At 42.5% G+C, this 21894-nt stretch overlaps 1 protein-coding gene across 1 annotated transcript; it reads right to left on the bottom strand.

Annotated features, from left to right (window-relative positions):
• Positions 1-928: 928 nt before the first annotated feature.
• NGDN (neuroguidin) lies at positions 929-10499 on the bottom strand. The gene is made up of 11 exons (XM_003924303.4): positions 10390-10499; positions 10022-10081; positions 8830-8901; positions 4106-4243; positions 3780-3864; positions 3644-3696; positions 2948-3071; positions 2690-2858; positions 1741-1897; positions 1539-1596; positions 929-1096 (listed from the first exon to the last, which is right to left on the bottom strand). Exons 1-11 carry the CDS (start codon positions 10399-10401, stop codon positions 1077-1079), a joined length of 948 nt encoding a protein of 315 aa, XP_003924352.1. The 5' UTR covers positions 10402-10499; the 3' UTR covers positions 929-1076.
• Positions 10500-21894: the final 11395 nt, after the last annotated feature.

Raw genomic sequence — 21894 nt, 5'->3', positions numbered from 1 at the left:
CAAATTAATTTGTCAATACTACCCAGGAATACTAGACACAAAAATCAAATGTTCATGAGACCCAAAGCCTTTTTTAAAAACTCCAGTGAATTAGTTCTATAGACCCAACTCCTTTTTTTTTTCCAATCCCTTTTTTCACTTTCTGTATTATCCAAGGCCTGTGGGATATCTCACTAACAGAGTAGAATACAAGATCTCAGATGTGTAACTGCCAACAGTCTCCTGACTTGAGTTTGGCTGATTATTTCTGTGGGATTTTCATTTCTTTGGCTGTTAAGCTAGGACTGTTCTGTTTGTCTGCTGGCTTTTTTTGGGGGGAGGAAGGGCAAGCTCTTTAGAGAAGGGTTAGCCTTTATTGACTCTGGTAAAACCACCCTCAGTTGAAGGGAGGTCAAAGAACGAAAAACAAAACTATCAGCCTTCTTACTCACTGTACTATTTTCTACAAACTCTCTCAGTAACTGACCAAAGATCAGCTCTATGTTCATGCCATTTCAGAAAGAAAAGAAAAACATTCAGAGAGGTTGAGAAAAGAATAATTCTTGCTGATGTGGAAAGGTTCTATCTTGCTTTTGATTACAGCCAAGCTTCACAAGTTTCTTGAACCACAAATGCCACCTGGTGGCCAGCCCAGATAACAATAATAAAACCTAAAATTCATGTATTGCTATCTCAATCTGTACTGTATTATAATAAATCATACAGGAAGTTGGGGCAACATGGGTTGAAAGAGTTGATTATTCCACCCTCATCTCTCAATATTTTTTGTGAAACAACCAATTTTTAGTTTCTGGGAAAAACATATTATCAAAGGAAATAGCCAAATGTTTCGCACTTCCAAAAAAATCTTTCCCTTTTCACCAACCACTCACCAAAAATACCCCAAACCCAGCGACTCCAGTCACATAATACATGCGCAAAAAGGGGCTTTAATTCATAAGTAAAATCAATTTTATTAGTAAGGCTCTTTCCACATATCCAAAACAAACAATAAATTCCAGGGAAAACAACCTACATACAATGAAATTAGAAGTATCTCAGGATGACAAAAAATACACAAATATGCACACCCATAATCACCGCCGCCTCCGAAAACCTGAAAGGAAGGGAAACCAAGAATGAGGCAAAGGACAGTTGGAAAAGCTAAAGGGACAGGAAAAGAGGCCATGTAGAGAGAAGGGCTCACAGGGGTAGGGTCTCCTAGCAGTACTCTGAATACCTTCCCAGGACGAAAGACGAGAAGTCAGAATAAAACTGAAATGGGATAATGGTTCCTTCAAGTGACACTTTAACAGTTCTATTTAGGGCCTGAACAGGAGCTGTGGAACCTTTTAGGTGTAATCCAGAGATTCATTTTGTGAATGATGCTGATATCCAGCTTAGGAAAGAAAAAAATAAAAGCCCACCTAAGGAGATTATTGTCCAGTATGGAAGAGAGAATACAGGGGTTGTTGAGACCCAGAACGGCAAATCCAAAGAGTCTCAACTTGTATTCCCCATCTTGCACCTGATCACCTAAGTCCTAGCAATTCACTGACCTTTTTTCTTCCGACCTTTCTTAGGTATCTTCTTCCGCTTTTTAGCAGGATTCTGATCCTGGAGACAGATGGAGAAGTGAAGGAATGGCACTGTGCTTCTGAGAACTAGCATCCCTTCCCAAGTTCTTCATGGTAATAGGCCCTACATATATTTGGCTGAAAGCATGAAAGTCACCTCCTACAATGGTTATCTCTACCTCACCTCATCAAGATGAGCAGTTCCTCCTGTCAAAGCACTGATGTCACTGAAGTGTGTAAGGGAATGAAGTTGTGAGCTCATGACGTTTGCTCGTTTTCGCCGTCCTTTCTCTTTTTTACTGATGCTCAAACGCACCATCATGCTCTCCTCATAGTTAATCCTGCCAGAGAAAGACAGTTTCCAGGCTCAGATCATGGAGATGGAAAGCTCCAGCCCAGAACCTCAGCCCAAGTATTTACTCATCCCTTGTTCAGGGAGTTCTCAAGAAGTTTCAGAGCAGATCAACACAGTATTTAGTAAGGATATTTTGAATGCTCAACACTGAGCTTCCTCAACGAAATGTGCTCTACGCTAGAACTTCCCTCATCCTAGATATGAATCCATAGCCCATCCATACATAATACTACTTAAAAATTATACCAAAATTTTTTTTTATTTCAGCATTCAGCTCTATAAACAGGTTTCCCTAAATTTGTCCTTTCATGCAAATCCATCAACTGTAAAGACTGCACCTGAGCAAAGTTGATGAGTCTGTATTCAATTACACTGCTTTTTTACATTCCTTCCCTGAACTCATCTAACTCACAGTAATAAAAACCTGCCTTTATTGCCTTCTGCACACAAGTGAGAACTGTGACAGTGAAACACAGAATTTTAAAGATGTACTATGTGGAACTGCATGTATTCCTCTCTGTAGTGCTTTTTTTTTCCCCTCAAATCTCACGTCGAGTTGCAATGTACTGCTTTTGCTTTGGACTAAACGGGGAAAAAAAAAATTCTACTTCCTATCCTGTATTCCAAACTCCTGACTCTTAGAAACTATCATCCCCAAGTTTTCACTCTATTTTCTATATAACGTTAATTCTCTTGGTACCAAACTTAGTCACAATTGTCTAAAGCACGAGGACAGGACTCCAGGGGAGGAATAAATTTCCAATGCAAGGGCTCACACCTGTGTTGGTCCTCCTGACTCTGGCGGGTAACATGGGGATGCCGAGCATCACGGATTTCCTCTGGAGCATCTGAGTACTGCTCCTTAAGTTCACGAATGACAGAGCTGCTCAATGCCCGTCTCTTAGCTCGTTCTAGACGCTTCTTCTCTCGCTCAGCTTCTGTTTCATCTATATGATGAAAATAAGCAGGAGTTATCCAAGAACAGAGAGAGGAAGAGAAACATTCATGCTGAGGAGGCAGCAGCCAAAATGCATACCATAATGTACTGGAACCAAGCGTGGCGGAACATATTTCTTAGACACTCCTTTCACAGACTTCTTCCCTGAAGCCTCAGACTGGCCATTTTCTGCTTCATCATCCTCCTCATCCTCAGAATTCAACTAAAAAAGAAACAATGCCTGCAAATTTAGGAAGCATTCATGAGTGAGAAGAAAACCCAAAGCTGGAGTACCCTGGGGAGGTGGGAATATAAAAAGGGAGAAAAGGGAATCTCATACTCAGCTTTTTTTTTTTTTTTTTTTTATTTGAGACGGAGTTTTGCTCTTGTTACCCAGGCTGGAGTGCAATGGCGCGATCTCAGCTCACCACAACCTCCGCCTCCTGGGTTCAGGCAATTCTCCTGCCTCAGCCTCCTGAGTAGCTGGGATTACAGGCACATGCCACCATGCCCAGCTAATTTTTGTATTTTTAGTAGAGACGCGGTTTCACCATGTTGACCAGGATGGTCTCGATCTCTTGACCTAGTGATCTACCCGCCTCAGCCTTCCAAAGTACTGGGATTACAGGCTTGAGCCACTACACCCAGCCATACTCAGCATTCTAACACCCAAGTTATCAAATCAAGTCCTAAGAGAATCCCAGGGGATCTAGGATCACCACGAGTCTCATCTAGGTATAGATCTTTCAGAAAAAAATCAGGAGAATAATACAACCCAATAATACTACCCCTTACCTTGCTCATCATATTGCTGGGATGAGGCTTAAAACGAAGTGGGTCATTCTCACCTGAAATAAATAACCCAAGGGATTTCACAAAATTTGGAACTTTACAATGGCTCCCACAACTTCATGATGGTCTCCTCACTTACTAAGGCTGCCTGTCACTGCAGTCTTGACCAGTTTGTCAATTTGATATTTCAGTTTTTGGTCCAAGGGACGAAGCTTTTCCAAAACCTACAATATGGTAGTTAAACAGGATTATATTCCCTTCCCAAAATGAAGCACCTACCAGAGTCTTTATATTAAGATGTCACATAAAATATATACAAAGTAGAGCAAATGAACAGAAAAATACCTTTTTTTCATTTGTTTTCCTTAAACATGAGAAGACTTGTTTAAATGAGAGTTACTACGTAACAGCCTTGGAGTTCAAGATTTAGAAACCTAAAACTCCAAGATGCCAAATGCTTCATACCGTGCGAATCTCCACCAGCCTCAAAACTGCATCATGTCCCTGAAGAGACCCTCCTGAGGCTTTGTCCAGAATGAGGTGGGTCAAATCCATAAGATACATGAGCAGCAGCTGGTCTTTCACTTCCAAGAAGCTGAGACCCTGAGTTGAAAAAAACAGAAAGAGATGCAGATTTGGTTGTAGCCAAAAAACCAGGAGTAAAGTCTAGGGTAAACAGGATGTTTTTCCAAGTTCAAGATCTTCCCAATCAGTTCATATTAGGTATCTGGAGTAGTCTCAAGAAGTAGCTATGCCCAAGATGGCCAATGAGAAAATTATGGTAATACAAGAGAAACATCGCTCAGAGAATTAATGAAAGACAATGGGAAGAGAAAACTCAATAAACTACCCCCAAGAAAAGACTATAACAGGGTTTCTCAATTTCAGAGCTGTTGACATTTGAGGTCAACAAATTTTCTGTGGAGGTCTGTCTTGGGCATTGTAGGTTTTCAGCAGCATTCTTGGCCTCTACCCATTGTTGGGCCCTCCAAGCTGTAACAATCAAAAATGTCTCCATACACTGCCAAATTTTAAATGAATTTAATCAAAGCAATTACCAACTTCCCCCAGTACAATGGAATATGATATAGGTAAAAACAATGATTTACATATAATGGCATAGAATTAAATCCACGTCAGCACAAGTTGTAGAAAGTATAGTATGACTTCAATTGTGAAACTGTGTGTTGGGGGTGGCATGATGTATACATTTTATGCACATAGAAAACTGTCTATAAGATAACACACAATTAACCGCTACCCCAGGGTGAGATGAGGGCAAGGAAGAAATGGTGTATTTTAGACTGTGAAAAAATGTTGCAAATATTACTCTTAAAATTTAAAAAATCTCAAAAAAAAATGTACCACAGTGGTTATCTCAGAGTGGGGATTATACAGATTTTTCGTTTTTTATTTTCTGCTTTTATATATCTTCCAAACTTCACACCCTGAGAAAACCTATTTCAGAGACGTTAAGTACTTTGGCCAAGATTACACAGTAATACAAGTAGAGCTAAGATTCAAACAAAATCTGACTCTAACACCTAATCCTTGGATGTCTTTAAGCCAAACATGTTAAGCTCTTGAGATCAACACAAGTGTGGTACAGAAAGAAAGCAAGGGATTTAGAGTCAGAAAAACAGTTTAAGTTCTGAGTTATGTATTTGGTAGTCAAATATTGAGAAAGTCATTTAACCTTGTGACCTCAGTCGTTGTCTTCTTCTTTTTTTGAGATGGAGTTTCGCTCTTGTTGCTCAGGCTGGAATGCAATGGCACGATCTCCACTCACTGCAACCTCTGCCTCCCGGGTTCAAGCGATTCTCATGTCTCAGCCTCCAAGTAGCTGAGATTACAGGCATGCATCACCATGCCTGGCTAATGTTTTGTATTTAGCAGAGATGGGGTTTCGCCATGCTGGTCAAACCAGTCTCCAACTCCTGACCTTAGGTGACCCACCCATCTCGGCCTCCCAAAGTGCTGGTATTACAGGTGTGCACTACCACGCCTGGCCTTTTTTGAGATAGAGTCTCGCTCTGTTGCCCAGGCTAAAGTGCAATGGCACAATCTTGGCTCACTGCAACTTCTGCCTCCTGGGTTCAAGAGATTCTCCTGCCTCAGCCTCTTGAGTAGCTGGGATTACAGGTGCCTGCTACCACGACCAGCTAATTTTTGTATTTTTTGTAGAGATGGGGTTTCACCATGTTGGCCAGGCTGATCTCGAACTCTTGACCTCGTGATCTGCCTGCCTCGTCCTCCCAAAGTGCTGGGATTACAGGTGTGAGCCACCGTGCCTGGCCAACCTCAGTCTTAACAGTAAAATATATACAGTATTTCCTTCCTGCCACAAAGAGTAATTATGAGGCTTGGATAAGACAATGTGAAAGTACTTTGTAACCTATAAAGCTCCTAGTAAAAGTATTCAGTCAAAAAGATAAGTTAATAATACATTTGTTCAACAACCAAATATATAGTGATCTAAGAAGGATACTGGCAACTCATCCATCTCCAAAAGGCAGTGAAATAGTTCAAAGCATGGTACCCTGGGCTGGGCACAGTGGCTCACACCTGTAATCCCAGCACTTTGAAAGGCTGAGGCAGGCAAATCACCTGAGGTTGAGAGTTCAAGATCAGCCTGGCTAACATGGTGAAACCCATCTCTACCAAAAATACAAAATTAGCTGGACATGGTGGCAGGTGCCTGTAATCCTAGCCACTCAGGAGGCAGAGGCAGGAAAATCACTTGAACCCAGGAAGCGGAGGTTGCAATGAGCCAAGATCGTGCCACTGCACTCCAGCCTGGGAGACAGAGTGAGATATCGTCTCAACAAACAAAACAAAAAAGCATGGTACCCAGGATAAAAACAGGTAAGAATTTGAGAAGCAGGCTCTTCTGACGTGCTTGGGCATTGTCAAGTTCAAACTGAGTTACAAGCCAGAGAGAAAAACAAAATTTTAATAAAAATGGACAATAAGAACATAAATGAATGATAAAGGCAAGGATATATATTATATATATGTATATATATATACTATATATATAATATATATGTGTATATATATTATTTATTTATTTATTTATATTTTTTGAGACGGAGTTTCGCTCTTGTTACCCAGGCTGGAGTGCAATGGCGCGATCTCGGCTCACCGCAACCTCCGCCTCCTGGGTTCAGGCAATTCTCCTGCCTCAGCCTCCTGAGTAGCTGGGACTACAGGCACGCGCCACCATGCCCAACTAATTTTTTGTATTTTTTAGTAAAGACGGGGTTTCACCATGTTGACCAGGATGGTCTCGATCTCTTGACCTCGTGATCCACCCGCCTTGGCCTCCCAAAGTGCTGGGATTACAGGCTTGAGCCACCGCACCCGGCCGGCAAGAATATATTTTAAATGCTGTTAGTCATCTTTCTGTAAGTACAAATCTCCTGTAACTCCTGTGCTTAAAAATCCTTCAGTGATTCTTAACGATTTTCATACTCGTGTTTATCCATAGAATATTTGGCTGAAGTATCTTAGGACAAAAGCTTAATATATAAAAGGATATAATATCAGTTTTTCAGTTAAGTAGGCATGAGCGGTCCAGACTTACTCTTCCACATTGCCCCCAACCAATAATCCCTGAGAAGGTTCTACCAGAACTTAATTTGAAAACTACCATGTTTCAATTGTTGGTTTCTTTTCTTTTCTTTTTTTTTTTTTCTGAGATGGAGTCTTGGTCTGTGGCCCAGAGTGAAGTGCAGTGGCGTAATTTCTGCTCATTGTAACCTCCACCTCCTGGGTTCAAGCAATTCTCCTGCCTCAGCCTCCTGAATAACTGGGATTACCGACAGGGACGTACCACAATGCCTGGTTAATTTTTGTATTTTTAGTAGAGATGGGGTTTTGCCATGTTGGCCAGGCTGGTCTCAGAACTCCTGATCTCAGGTGATCTGTCCGCCACAGTCTCCCAAAGTGCTGAGATTACAGGAGTGAGCCACCTTTTCTTCCTAGCCTGGCCTTAAGACTGTCTCAGTCTGCAGCCCAGGCTGGAGTGCAATGGTGCAACCGTGGCTGATGACAGCCTCAACCTCCTGGGCTCAAGTGATCCACTCACCTCAGCCCCTCAAGTAGGTAGGATTACGGGCACACACCACTGAGCCTAGCTCATTTTTAATTTTTTGTAGAGACAGGTCTCATCATGTTGCCCAGGCTGGTCTCAAACCCACGGGCTCAAGCAATTCTCCAACTTTGGCCTCCTCAAGTGCTGGGATTACAGGGACATATTTCAAGTTTAAGATGCACATCGTTTTCATATTTTAACATCTCTGAAATCAGAATGCATGTTTCAGTCCCTGGCATCTTAGTATTATGTCATTTTGAGACAGGGGCTCATTCTGTCACCCAGGTTGAATGCAGTGGCACAATCACAGCTCACTGCAGCCTCAACCTCCCAGGCTCAAGCCATCCTCCAGCCTCAGCCTCCCGAGTGACTGGGACTACAGACACATGCCATCATGCCCGTCTAATTTTTAATTTTTGTACAGACAGGGTCTCACTATGTTACCCAGGTTGGTCCCAAACTCCTTAGCTCAAGTAATCCTCCAGCCTCGGCCTCCGCCTCCTAAAGTATTCAGATTACAGGCATGAGCCATCACACCCAGCCTGTCAACATTTTTTCTTCGTATATACTATAAGTGGTATGTCCCATTTAATAAGTGTCTTAGATTAAATTTGAAAGTAACTCCTCAGATGGCCTACAATAATCTTCAGTGACTATCTTTCCAGTCTTATTTCCTACCCCCATGACACAGAACACAGAATGTACATCCAACCACAAAAATGACTTCCTCCTTACCCATAATATCACCATGCTTTCAGGCCTTTGTGCCTTTGCACATTGCTTCTTTCCATCCCTCCTGTTTATTCCTCAAAATCCTATCACCTCCTCTGGGAAGCCTGTCCTGAATCTCTCTGCTCTTCTGGCAGTTAATTAATCCCTGGAGACTCCTCATAACTCTGTAATGTGACTGCTACTACTAATACCCATATCTGTTGCTTTGCTTTGTCTTCACACTAGACTTCAACACAGAAACTGGATCTCATTTATGTTTGAAGCTCGAGCACTTAGGATATATAAAACACAACAAACATACAATGAAAGAACTACTGAGACCATTAAGTCAGGGGATACTTAATGTTTGAGTACATCTTACCTTTTCTGTAGGATAGGCACCAGCTTGAACTTTTTTTGTCAGTGATTGCACCTGTGCAGTTACAGCCATCACCTGAAATTAGCCCAAATAAAACAACTGACTAGACTTTATCAAATCATGTCTGCAAATTGTGAAGAGCAAAAGCTAAACAATGCCACCTAAAAATGATCTGAAACACTGTCTAAAGTATAATACTATTTTCTCACTTCTGGGGAGAGATGGTTCTTCAAAAAGTAAAAACAACAACAACAACAACAACAAATCTTTACACTTTTTTTTTTTTTAGACGGAGTTTCGCTCTTGTTACCCAGGCTGGAGTGCAATGGCGCGATCTTGGCTCACCACAACCTCCGCCTCCTGGGTTCAGGCAATTCTCCTGCCTCAGCCTCCTGAGTAGCTGAGTAGCTGGGATTACAGGCACGCGCCACCATGCCCAGCTAATTTTTGGTATTTTTAGTAGAGACGGGGTTTCACCATGTTGACCAGGATGGTCTCGATCTCTTGACCTCGTGATCCACCCACCTCGGCCTCCCAAAGTGCTGGGATTACAGACGTGAGCCACTGCGCCCGGCCCAAATCTTTACACTTCTTAAAGAGCAGACTATCTTTTACTAAATCATAGGGAGGGGAAAAGGACAGAGACAGTAGTGATGGGAGGGCTGTAATTTTGTCTGTACTGGTTGAACTTACAATAAACAGAACTACATAGCTCCCCGGCTTATGACTGAATTTCCATTTTACGAGGGTCCAAAAGCAACATGCATTCAGTAGTACTTTCTCGTGATGCTGGGCGGCAGCATCAAGCCGAAATTTCGACTTACGATATTTTCGTATTACAATGGGTTTTTCAGGCCATAACCTCCACCGTTAAGTCGAGGAGTATCTATCTGTATATCAGTGTGTACTACCTGGGCACCCAAAGGGCAAATCATGTTACTATTCCAAGCACTGGTATCCTTAACTATATGAATAAAGGAAAACTACTCAGATAATTTCTTCTTGGAGTCTCTCGTATTCCCTTAGGTGCAGAATCAATTACTTCGAATTCCGGCCTGAAAAGATTTTCATTACATCATTTTACTCCTGTGGTTTTGGGGAGCATTCATATATCTCAACCACCAAAGTTTGGGGTGAGGCACATAAAGTCAAAACCAATCCATGACTAATTTATTCCAGAGGCGACACTACTCACTTGCTCCTGGAGATTTTTCAGAAGTGTCACGGCACTTGGCAGATCTGACTCCGGCACTCCCTACAGAAGGGAGAGGAGGTAAGAAAAGTCATTTCTCAGGATTATAAGAAGGCGGAACGTCTAGCTTGAAAAACTGCCCTCTCTCCGCCAGACATCGCAGACTTGGGGCCTTCACACTCCGGGTCACAGACTTGTCTTAAAGCCAGCCCCTTGGGTTACTAGACAGGAACAGTAACTCTAGCAACGCCGCCTCCCTGAAGCAACTTACATCACCACCCTTCCCTAGTCTAAACAATTTGCCTCCAGCCGCTGAAGAGAGAGGAAAACTCCGTAACAGCTACGCGAGGAAGTAACCACATTATACTCACCGGTGCCGCCATCTTCGCATGGCCCACCCCTTCCGGTTTCGTACTTCCTGAGCGCTAAGGGTGCCTATATAGATTTGACAGACAACTACCGCTTGTAAATCTAAGCCAATACGAATAAAGGCTTTCTCACTTCCGCCCCCAAGAGGATAAACGAGAGGAGGAGTCTCATCTGGCCAATGGAATAAAGGAACCAGCTAAATTCGTCAGACTCCGAAAGAGATGTCAGACCGAAAACAAGTACTTGGCAAAGAGCGTATGATTGGTAGGCTGAATAAAATGATTGATGGCAAACCAATAAGAGATGGGCAGATGTTTGTTTGACAGTTAGAAATACCAATAGAAAAAAAGAATTAGCAGAGCGAACTTAGTGCGTATTGGCTCCCGCCTGCTGCAGAACCCAATGTCTTTTTCACGGCGCTTTTCTTGTAGTGCCTAAACCGGCCGCTAGGTGACGGGCCTCGTCTTCACTTGGCGGTGTTGACGTTGCAAAGCCGCCATTGCTGGCTGCTAATCCAACGCCGACTACACCGAATTCTTCACAGATCCCCGTGGTCCTAGGATCGATTTTGTGACAGTTCCTTGTGTGACCGTGGACAAGTCACTCGGTCTCAGAGCCTTTTTCATCTGTAAATAATAGAGGGGGGCCAGAGACTCCCAGAGCCAGAGTTTAGAAACCGACTGCGAGACACCTGCCCTCTTGGTGCACACCGTGGGGCGCTGAGGAACGCCTCCAATAACGCAACGCTCTTCGCTCCTACCAGTTTGGGGACATGAAAAAGAATACGTTTTACAAGTGGAAGAACCGTTCATATTTACGTGACTTGCCCCTGGTGACAGGTGTCCAGCAGAACTTGGTTCAAACCTAAGGCGGTGCACGTTTCAATATGGCTTGCCTCATCATTACCCAGTGCTTTCAGATGTGTCCGCTCGCTGACTTGCCTCATTACCCGCTACTTTCAGATATGTCTGCTCACTCTGGTTTTTCACCAGCTAATGCAGTAGGTTGGATGGATACTTATTGTTTCCATCGAATGCCTCAGGAAATAAAGCACCAAAAGGATGAATGGTAGTCTTTATTTTTTGCCCACAACCGTCCAGCAGAGCTGGGTCTAGAAGTCAGATCTCCTGACTTGAAGCTGTCTTTTGGAATTAAGAATAACACCCGTATCTGGGCAGCTGGGGTGGGGAAAACTTGGTATCTAGGTCTTGCTGGACTCAAGAAGGCAGGAAGGTGTTCAGTCCCCACTCTGACATTTTTTTGCTGCTTCAGGCCCAGCATGGAAGCTCAGGATGCTGTTGCAGCATACTTAGTCAATTACCCAGTCTTCCCTCTTTTTCTGCCTTCTCTGGTTTTAATTGAGCATTTTATAGGATTCCATTTTTCTCTCCACTCAGCATATCTAAAGGAAAACTGTTTCTCAGTTCTCTGCAGATGCCAACTGAGTGTGCTACAATTTATTTTTATTGTTATTTGTTTTGTGATAGGGTCTCACTCTGTCACTCAGGCTGGAGTGCAGTGATGCCATCATAGCTCACTGTAGCCTTGAACTCCTGGGCTCAAGCAATTTTCCTGCCTTAGCCTCATGAGTAGTTAGGACTACAGGCAGGCACCACCATGACAGCTAATTTTTTTTTTTTTTTTTTTTTTTTTTTTTGTGGAGACGTGGGTCTTGCTATATTGCCTAGGCTGGTCTCAAACTCCTCAACCTCAAGTGATCTTTCCACCTTGGCCTCTGAAAGTGCTGGGATTACAGGTGTGAGCCACCATGCCAAGCTAAGAGTGCTACAATTTAATCCATTCTGATACTAACCACCTGGAGTTAGCACAAACCCCTCAGGTTAAGGACTTAGTCCCACAAGACTGCCCCACTCCCACATCAGATGCCAGTTACAAGTAACGAATCGCCAGGTTACCCACACTTCTCTCTCACTGGACTACAAATTGAGGATTCCCATGATTCCTTCCTCAGACTCAGAACTTTGTTATAATGGCTCACAGAACGCAAAGAAACTCTTTACTTAATTTTATCAGTTTATTATGAAGGATATCATAAAGGATACAAATGAATCACTGAAGCATGCAGAGCAAGATCTGGAAAGGTCCCGTGCACAGAAGCTTCAGTCCTCACGGAGTTGAGTTGCACCATCCTCCCAGCACATGGATGTGTTCACCAACCTGGAAATTTTCTCAACCCCATCATTTAAGGTTTTTATGGAGGTCCCATTACATAGGCATGATTGATTAAACCATTGTCCATTGTGATTAATTCAATCTCTAGCCCCTCTTCTCTCTCTGGAAGTTGGGCAGAGGGGTGGACTAGAAGTTCCCACCTGTTTAGTCCATTCTGCCACTGTAACAAAAACATCACAGACTGGGTAATTTATAAATAACAGAAATTTATTTCTCACTGTTTTGGAAGCTAGGAAGTCCAAGATGAAGGCACCAGCCAACTTGGTGTTTGCTTTCTGCTTCCAAGAAGGTGCTTTGTGGCGCATCCTCTGGAGGGGACAAACGTTGTTTCCTCACTTGGTGAAAGAGCAGAAGGGCGGAAGGGAGGAACTCTCTCCCTCGGGCTGTTTTATAAGGGTACTAATCCCATCCACAAGGAGGAGCTCTCGTGGCCTGATCACTCCCAAGGTCCCCAACTCTTAATACTGTCATCTTGTGGGAGCCACAGTCCAACACATGAATTTTGCAGGGACACATACATTCAAACCATAGCACTCTAATCACATAGTTGGTTCCTCTGCCAGTCAGCCCCCCTCCTTCAAGGGTCACTTCATTAACATATAAGATCAAGTATGGTTGTAAGGGGCTTGCTGTGAATAACAGTAGCTACCACCTCTAACCCTCTGGATATTCCAAGGGTCTGAGATACTCTGTGTGAGGAACTGGGGACAAAAATAAAATATTAATTTATTGTATTACACTAGGAGCTCTGTGTCAGAAACCAGGGATAAAGAACAAATATATATTTCTTATCATGTCACTATATCACTTACACTTCTGGGTTTTGTTTCTTTCTTTGTTGAGATGGAGTTTCATTCTTGTTTCCCAGGCTGGAGTGCAATGGCGTGGTCTCGACTCACTGCAACCTCTGCCTCCCAGGTTCAGTGATTCTCCTGTCTCAGCCTCCCAAGTAGCTGGGATTACTGGCGTGTGCCACTATGCCCAGCTAATTTTTGTATTTTTAGTAGAGATGGGGTTTTTCCACGTTGCCCAGACTGGTCTTGAACTCCTGACCTCAGTTTATCCACCAGCCTCAGCCTCCCAAAATGCTGGGATAACGGGCGTGAGCCACCCCACCCGGCCCCAATTACACTTCTTACAAAAATTTTTTAGTGGTTGCCTTAGGGTTTGCAATATATATTTACAATGAATCTAGGTCCACTTTCAAATAATATTCTGTCTGATGGTTAATGCAGGTACCTTGTAACAGAGTATTCCTAATGCCTCCCTCCTTCTCTAATAACATCGCTATAATTCATCCAACAACTTGTTCATGTGCTCTGATCACCCAATCATTGGCTATTATTACTTTGAACAGTTATCTATTAGATCAGATAGGATTAAGAAAAATAAAGATTTATTTTATCTTCATCTTTTGCCTTCTCTATTGCTTTTCTTATGTAGATGCAAGTTTCCAATTTATGTAATCTTCTTTTAGCATTTCTTGAGAGACAGGTCTACTGGTGACAGATTCTCTCACTTTTGTGGGTTTGAGATGGCTAGATCATTTGGCACATGTATGTTAAGCTTTTAAGAAAAGTTCAGCCGGGCACGGTGGCTCAAGCCTGTAATCCCAGCACTTTGGGAGGCCGAGGCGGGTGGATCATGAGGTCAGGAGATCGAGACCATCCTGGTCAACATTGTGAAACTCCGTCTCTACTAAAAATACAAAAAATTAGCTGGGCATGGTGGCTCGTGCCTGTAATCCCAGCTACTCAGGAGGCTGAGGCAGGAGAATTGCCTGAACCCAGGAGGCGGAGGTTGTGGTGACCCGAGATTGCGCCATTGCACTCCAGCCTGGGTAACAAGAGCGAAACTCCGTCTCAAAAAAAAAAAAAAGAAAAGAAAAGTTCAACCTGTTTTCCAAAGTAGCTGTGCCATTTTACATTCTCAGCAGCAATGTTTGATGGTTTTGGTTTCTCCACATCCTAGCCACAACTTATTATTGGCTGTCTTTTTTATTAGTTAACACTAATGGATGTGAAGTGGTATTTCATTGAGGTTTTAATTAGAATTTCTATAAGGATTGATGATATTGAGCAATATTTTCATGTCCTTATTATACATTTGCATATCTTTGGTGAGATGTCTATAAATCTTTTCTTTCTTTAACCTTGCTAATTAGCTGACTTTAAGTCTATAAATCTTTTGACTATTTTAAAATTCAGTGGTCTTGTTATTGAGTTGTAATAATTCTTTACCTATTCTTAACACAAGTCCTTTATTAGAAATATGATTTGCAAGTATTTTCTTACAGTTTGTGGCTTGGATTTTAATTTTCTTTTAAAAATTTTAATCTTCTTAATAGTATCTTTTGAAGCACAAAATCTTTCAACTTTGATGAAGTTCAACTTATCCGTTTTATCTTTTACGAATTATGCTTTTGGCATTGTATGTAAGAACTTGTTTCTTAACCAAAGACTTTTCCTATGTTTTCTTCCAAAAATTGTTTAAGTTTTAGATCTTACATGTAAGTCTACTTCTGCGTATAGTGTAGAGTGTGGTCGAAATGTATATTTTTGCATATGTGTATCCAGCACCATTTCCTTAATGAATTGCTTTGGAATCATTGTTGAAAATAAATTGATCTGCCTTAGTTTTAAATTTTAACTAAATGAAAAATTCACCATGTCTGTTGCACCAGACAGATTTCAAGTACCCAACGGCCACGTTGGGCTAGTGACTCCCACACTCAATAGTGCAACCCTGGGGGACACAAAGATGAAAATATTACAGTTCTCAACCCCAAGGACCTCACGTTCTGGTGACATAAACTTAAGAAAACTGAAGCAGCATTAAGAATAAGCAATATGCTAACAATGAAAAGCAACAGCAGGAAAAAAACCCAGAATGTTTGTAAATTAATGCATTCAAAGAGTGGCTGTATGTATACATATTCATAATCTTTGACTAAGGAATCCGTCTCTTAGAATTTTTCTGTTGAAATCACTCAAAAGAAGAAGAATCCGTGTGTACTTATGTTTAGAGATACATTATTTATAAGTTAAAAAAAAAACTACAAACAGGGAATCAGTGGGAATGAGGAGTAACTGCTAATAGGTATGGCATTTTTGTTGGGGTAATGAAAATGTAAAAAAATTCGATAGTGGTGATGCTCACAACTCTGAATATACTAAAAACTACCGAGCTATACATTGTAAAAAGGTAATTTCTATGGCATATGAATTATATCTCAATAACAATGTTATTTAAAACTACAAATGATCGAAATATCAAACAAGTAAATGTTAATATTTTAACTCAGAAATAGCAATTAAGTGTCTCTGTATCTCCATTTATTGGGCATTTATAACATGCCAGGCACTATTCTGAGCACTTTACATGCATTAATTAGGTGGTTCTCAAAGAGCAGTCCTCAAACCGGTAGCATCCAGTATGTGAATTCAGGCATTCCAGGCTGGAGTACGGTGGCATGATCTTGGCTTACTGCAACCTCCACCTCCCAGGCTCAAGTGATTCTCCTGCTTCAGTTTCCTAAGTAGCTGGAATTAGGAAACTGCACACCACGTTGGCTAATTCTTTTTTTTTTTTTTTTTTTTTTTCTTTTTTTTAGTAGAGATGGGGTTTCACCATATTGGTCAGGCTGGTCTCTAACCCATGATCTCAAATGATCCGCCTGCCTCAATCTCCAGGGATTACAGGCATGGGCCACTGCACCCAGCCAAGAAAATATGTCCTAACAAAGCTTCTGTGTGATTCTGCAACATGAACAAGTTTGAGAATCTCTGTATGTATTGGGCCATTCTTGCATTGCTATGAAGAAGTACCTAAGACTGGGTAATTTACAAAAAAAGGAGGTTTAATTGGCTCACGGTTGTGCAGGCTTTACAGGAAGCACAGCACCAGTATCTGCTCAGTTTCTGGGGAGGCCTCAAGGAACTTTTACTCATGGCAGAAAGCAAAGTGGGAGAAGGCACGTCACATGGCAGGAGCGGGAGCAAGAGAGGGAGAGGGTGCCACACACTTTTAAACAACCAGATCTTGAGAGAATACACTCACTATGGTGAGGACAGCACCAAGGGGATGGAGCTAAACCTTTCATGAGAAATCTACTCCCAGGACCTAAGCACCTCCACCAGGCCCCACCTCCAACATTGCGGATTACATTTCAACATGAGATTTGAGGGGACACATATCAAAACTATATCACTGTACTAAGTTATCTAATTCTGACAGCAAACCCAGAGGTTAGCAATATTAACCCCATTTATAAAATCAAAGATTGTAAAAATATGAAATGCTAATTGGTATTTTATAAGATTATGTATATATATACACACACACACACACACACACAGCAGCCATACAAAAAATATCTATTATACACATATACCCACCTTTTAGAACTGAACAAAGAGAATAATATGATTGGGTAGGAGATCTTGGGTGTCATTTTTGTACTTGCAAAGTTTCAACAAAGTTTGTTTTGTGTGTTTCAGGGGTAGCTGTGTTGGACTGGCAAGTGTTTTCATAGCAGAGCCACTGAGCTGTGCCTAGAAGGGCAGGCAGAAAAAATCCCGACAAGGTCAGGGCCTGGGAAAGCCCAGCCTGGGGTGAGGGTGCTGTCCGTAGACCAGTCAGACCTGTGGGGAGACTGGAAAGGGATAAGGTGGGGCAATTGGGCCAGTTTATGGAGCGCCCTTAAATGCCAGCCAGAGGAGTCCAGGCTTCATCTTAAAGACAACAGGAAGCCCTGAAAGTTTCTATGAATGTCAGCTATGTAAGAAGTGGTGCTTTAGAAAGTCAAGTCTACTAGCCATCTGGTGAAATGAGCAGCTGGAAGACTAGTTAAGGTGCTGTTGCAATTATCCAGACGTGAAAAGGGACTTTGCCTAGCGTTTTTAGAGAATGGAAAAGAAGGGAGGAGGCAGGACATTTCTATAGAATAGTATAAAAGTAACTGAGTACTTTTCTCCTGGATCTCTTCCCCTTTCTCTTCTCTAGTTCCCAGTTTCTCAGGGCAGTTTCTTCCTTCTCTACCTGTGACCACAAATCTAGAATCTCTCATGCAAATAAATCAGAAACTAAATATTGCTCTCTCCAAGAACGACAAATTATGCCACCTATTCTATAAAATCGGATAGTATTATGATCTCTCTTAAAACATATTAACAGTGCTCAGTGCCTGTAGGTTAAAGTCCAAACTTCCTTAATTTGGATCAGAAAGTACTTCATAAGCAGCTGAACCTGCCTTCTAGACTCTTCTCTTGTCACATTCCCCTGATTACTCCCATACTTTAGCTATTCTGAATCAATTGCAGTTTCTCTCAGGGCTTTGGACATTCTGGCCTCTCTGCCCAGCTCTTTCTTGACAGATTCTGATATCATTTAGATCTGTGTCTCCACCCAAATCTCTTACTGAAATGTAATCCCGATGTTGAAGGTGGGGCCTGGAGAGAGGTGACTGGATCATGGGAGCAGATTTCTTATGGATGGTTTAGCTGCATTTCCCTTGGTACTGTCCTCATGGTAACAAGTGACTTCTGGTGCGATCTGGTCATTTGAAAGTGTGCAGCACCTCCCCCTCTCTCTCTTGCTCCTATTTTCACCATGTAACCTGCCTGCTCCCTCTTCACCTTCCACCATGATTGGAAGCTTCCTGAGGCCTCCCCAGAAGCAGATGCCACTATGCTTTCTGTACAGCCTACAGAACTGTGAGCCGATTGAACTTCTTTTATTTATAAATTACCCAGTCTCAGGGATTTCTTTATAGCAATGTTAGAATGAATGAATACATATTCCAATTTATCCTTTAAGTCTCACCTAAAATTTTTCCAGAGAATCTTCTCCTGATCTCCAGTGCAAATCATGTGGCCTTGATTCATGCTCCAATGGCATCTGGGACTTTGCCCTGCATAGCACCTGGTACTTCCTCCATCATAGTACCTGTTTCATTATATTGTAACCACCTCTGTGCCTTTCTGCCCCTCTACATGTTAAAGTCATTGAAATGGACACTGGACCTGAGGAAACCCTGAGCAAGAAAAGCCAGTTAGGCCTCAGAACTGATCTTAACCTTGATTTTCAAACATAAGTGAAATTTAACTTGGGCTATATTTTTGTAAATCCCTATATTAAAGAAAAAAAGAACTTAAGCTCAAGAAATCAGAAGCAACCAACAAACTTACAATTGTGTGACTAGGGAATTTCCAACAGCATAGATCAAATAAGAAAGCTGTATTACTGTAACCAATCAAATGTTTTCTTTGCCTTACTTCCATGTTCCTCCTGTAAAAGCCTCCCACTGGTGTACCCAGCCACTTCTGCTTTGGAGCTGCCTGATTCATGAATAGCTGTTTGCTCAAGTAAAGTCTTTCAAATCTGATGTGCCTCAGTTTATCTTTTTAACAACATTATTCTGTGAGCTCCCAAAGCCAAGACTATGCCTGCCACAAAGCTGGTGCTAATCCATATTGGTGGAATGAAATTCCTGGGTGTGATGAGCTGCGTTCCCGTTAACTGCTGTGAAAGAGTCGGCCCGGAAGGAGCTGAGATCTGAAGTTAGACAGGGCCCAGTGAGATGGGGCAGATCCCAGAGAACATTCTCGTTGCAGAGGCTGGAAGGATGTCCAGACGAGCCTGGCAGCAGATAAAACAAGGTAGTCTATAAAAGCAGTCAGACTCAGGAAGATGTTCTAACAAGAAGGCACTGGAACAGGTTTGGAAAGTCAAGCAGGCAATAGATAGTCATAGACACCACTTAGGAAGCATTCACTGTTTGTTAGAACCTGTGCCTATAACTTCATATATGTGATCCTCAAGATAAGTATATGGAGTAGTTATTGCCATCCACATTTTACAGATAAGACTAAGGTTTAGAGCTGGGATTCAGAGCAAGATCTTCTTGGTTCCAAAGCCTGTACTCTTTCCTTTACATTAGTGCTTCTTAAACTTGAATATGCACAAAATCACCTTGGGGTCTTGTTAAAATGCTAACGTCTTAATAGATCTAGGCTGGAGCCTAAGGTTCTGCAATTCTAAAAAACTCCCACTGATGCTGATGCTGATGCTGCCAGTCTATGGGTTATACTTTGGGTCATAAGACTGCACATGATACACATGTTTTTCTCAGAAAGGTTAAATAACTCACTTAGGTCACATAGCTGGTTTGTGGTAGAGCCAGGATTTCTTAACCTATGTCTGACTCCAAAATCTATGTTTTTAGTTATCAAAATATGCTGTCTCCTTCTATGAGCAGGAAACAGTGCCCCCACCTTCTTGGCTAGGGCTTAAGGGAAAAGTCTAATCCCTGAGAAGTAGATAGGGGCCAGAAAAACTAAGAGGGTTACCAAGGCAAAGCCTCTGGCAGAGGGAACCAGAGCTCAGTTACCAGCCTGCGGCACAGGATGGGGCCCAAGTCTTAGGAACACGATAGAAGCTGAATTTCTAGAACTGGGGCACAGCAGTGAGGGTGATGATGCTGAGACTCCAAGCGTGGGCCAGAGCCCATGCAAGTCCTCCTTCTGGGTCCTCACATGCATCTGGGGACAGGGGCAGGACTGACCCTGCAGGTGTAATGAGGCATGAGAGAGGGAAGGACACAAGGGCTGGGAGCCAGACGACTCCTCATATTCTCTGTCCCAGGATCTTGGCACTGCCTAGAGAGACGAGGCCTTCTTGAGGATCACCTTTGGGGCTGTAGACTCCACTCCCTGCATTTCCCTTTCTCACTCTCCATTCTCTTAATTTCAAGCCTTCCTCCTACCCTTGGTCCTCCACATGCATGCTCGCTGTTTGCAAGAGAGGATGGTTCCATATCTCAGGCCCTTATTCCACTGACAGAGCTCTGTCAGGAGCCATAATCATTACCTTACATATTTTTTCCCTTTTTTCCATCCCACCTTTTCCCTTTGATAGGCCAGGACACACAGCGGGTCTCTGAAAAGGCAGAAACTGGGAAATTAGCATGGGCTTAGTGTGGGACCTGCAGTGGGGAGGAAGGGGAGCAGCACAGAGCAGAATGAGAGTAGAGAGTTGGGTGTTTCAGATGCTTCTGGTCTCACGCTTTCACATCAGGAATCCAGCCATCCATGCTACACCAGCTGTCAGCTCAAGGGCTGCATCAGAGTCATCAACTATATTAGGATCTTGCTCAGAACTTTTGATTGACTTTTGACTAAAGGCCACTTTAGAGCTTCCACAACAAAGAACAGGTACAAATGTGACCTTCAGGATAAGTTCCAGAGTTCAAAACAGAAAAACGACCAGATAAAATGACCACCTTTTTATGAGCATGAACAATGTGCCATTTCAGAACCAGCCTTGCAAAAGAAATTATCAGGCATCATTATGTCACTGCTACCATTGTCGGGGGGAAAAAGTTTTTCATAAGCAGAGAGAGGTAATAACCTCTCTGCCATGAGGATAATCTCCCATGACCTGAGAGTCTACCATGTGCTACTGTCACTTCTGACCCCAGACAGATCTCATCTAAGTGACTCCTCCTGAGAGAAGGATGTCCAGGGACAAAGAAGGGGTGAGGTTAAAAGAGGCTGCCATCCTCTGACTTATCCTTCCTTGGCTTCTTTGATTCATTTCTCCAAATTCGCTTTGATTCATTTTTGAGCACTGATGACTGTGTAGCCTCTGAAGACTCTGGTAACTGTTCACATGTGTCACTTAAAGAAGGATCCTGGAATCATTCATGACTTGAGAAGCTTCCAAAAACTACACACACTTTTTTTAAAAATTGGCTTCCCCTAGTTGAATATACACATCTTATTTTTTTATATCCCAGTTGAAAAAAATCCCCACGTGGCCAGGCATGGCAGCTCATGCCAGTAATTCCAGCACTTTGGGAGGCTGAGGCAGGAGGACTGTTTGAGTCCAGGAGTTTGAAACCAGCCTGGGCAACATAGGGAGACTCTGTCTCTATTTTTTTTTTTTTTAAATTCACCTGGGGTGGTGGCTTATGCCTGTAATACCAGCACTTTGGGAGGCTGAGGTGGGTGGACCACCTAAGCTCAGGAGTTCAAGACCAGCCTGGGCATCATGTTGAAACTCCATCTCTACTAAAAAATTAGCTGGGCATGGTGGTGTGCACCTGTAATCCCAGCTACTGGGGAGGCTGAGACATGAGAATCGCTTGAACCTGGAAGGCAGAGGTTGCAGTGAGCAGAGATCGCACCACTGCATTCCAGCCTGAGCGACAGAGTGAGACTCTGTCAAAATAAATAAACAAGCAAAAAGTCCAACATGCATTTTATACATATACATAAAAGGTTCCAAATAGATACGCTCTGACTATTAACCTT

The sequence above is a fragment of the Saimiri boliviensis genome, chromosome 2, assembly GCF_048565385.1.
Source record: "Saimiri boliviensis isolate mSaiBol1 chromosome 2, mSaiBol1.pri, whole genome shotgun sequence".
Classification (NCBI taxonomy): domain Eukaryota; kingdom Metazoa; phylum Chordata; class Mammalia; order Primates; family Cebidae; genus Saimiri; species Saimiri boliviensis.
The sequence above is the reverse complement of the archived record's forward strand: the minus strand, read 5'-3'. Positions and strand labels throughout refer to the sequence as shown.

What these genes read in the sequence shown, in the direction of transcription:
- NGDN (XM_003924303.4), bottom strand. An exon ending in TGAAAAATCTCCAGGAGCAA is followed by an intron (nt 8,902 to 10,021) that starts GTGAGTAGTGTC and finishes GGCTAATTTCAG; the next exon opens with GTGATGGCTGTAACTGCACA. An exon ending in GTGCCTATCCTACAGAAAAG is followed by an intron (nt 4,244 to 8,829) that starts GTAAGATGTACT and finishes TTTTCAACTCAG; the next exon opens with GGTCTCAGCTTCTTGGAAGT.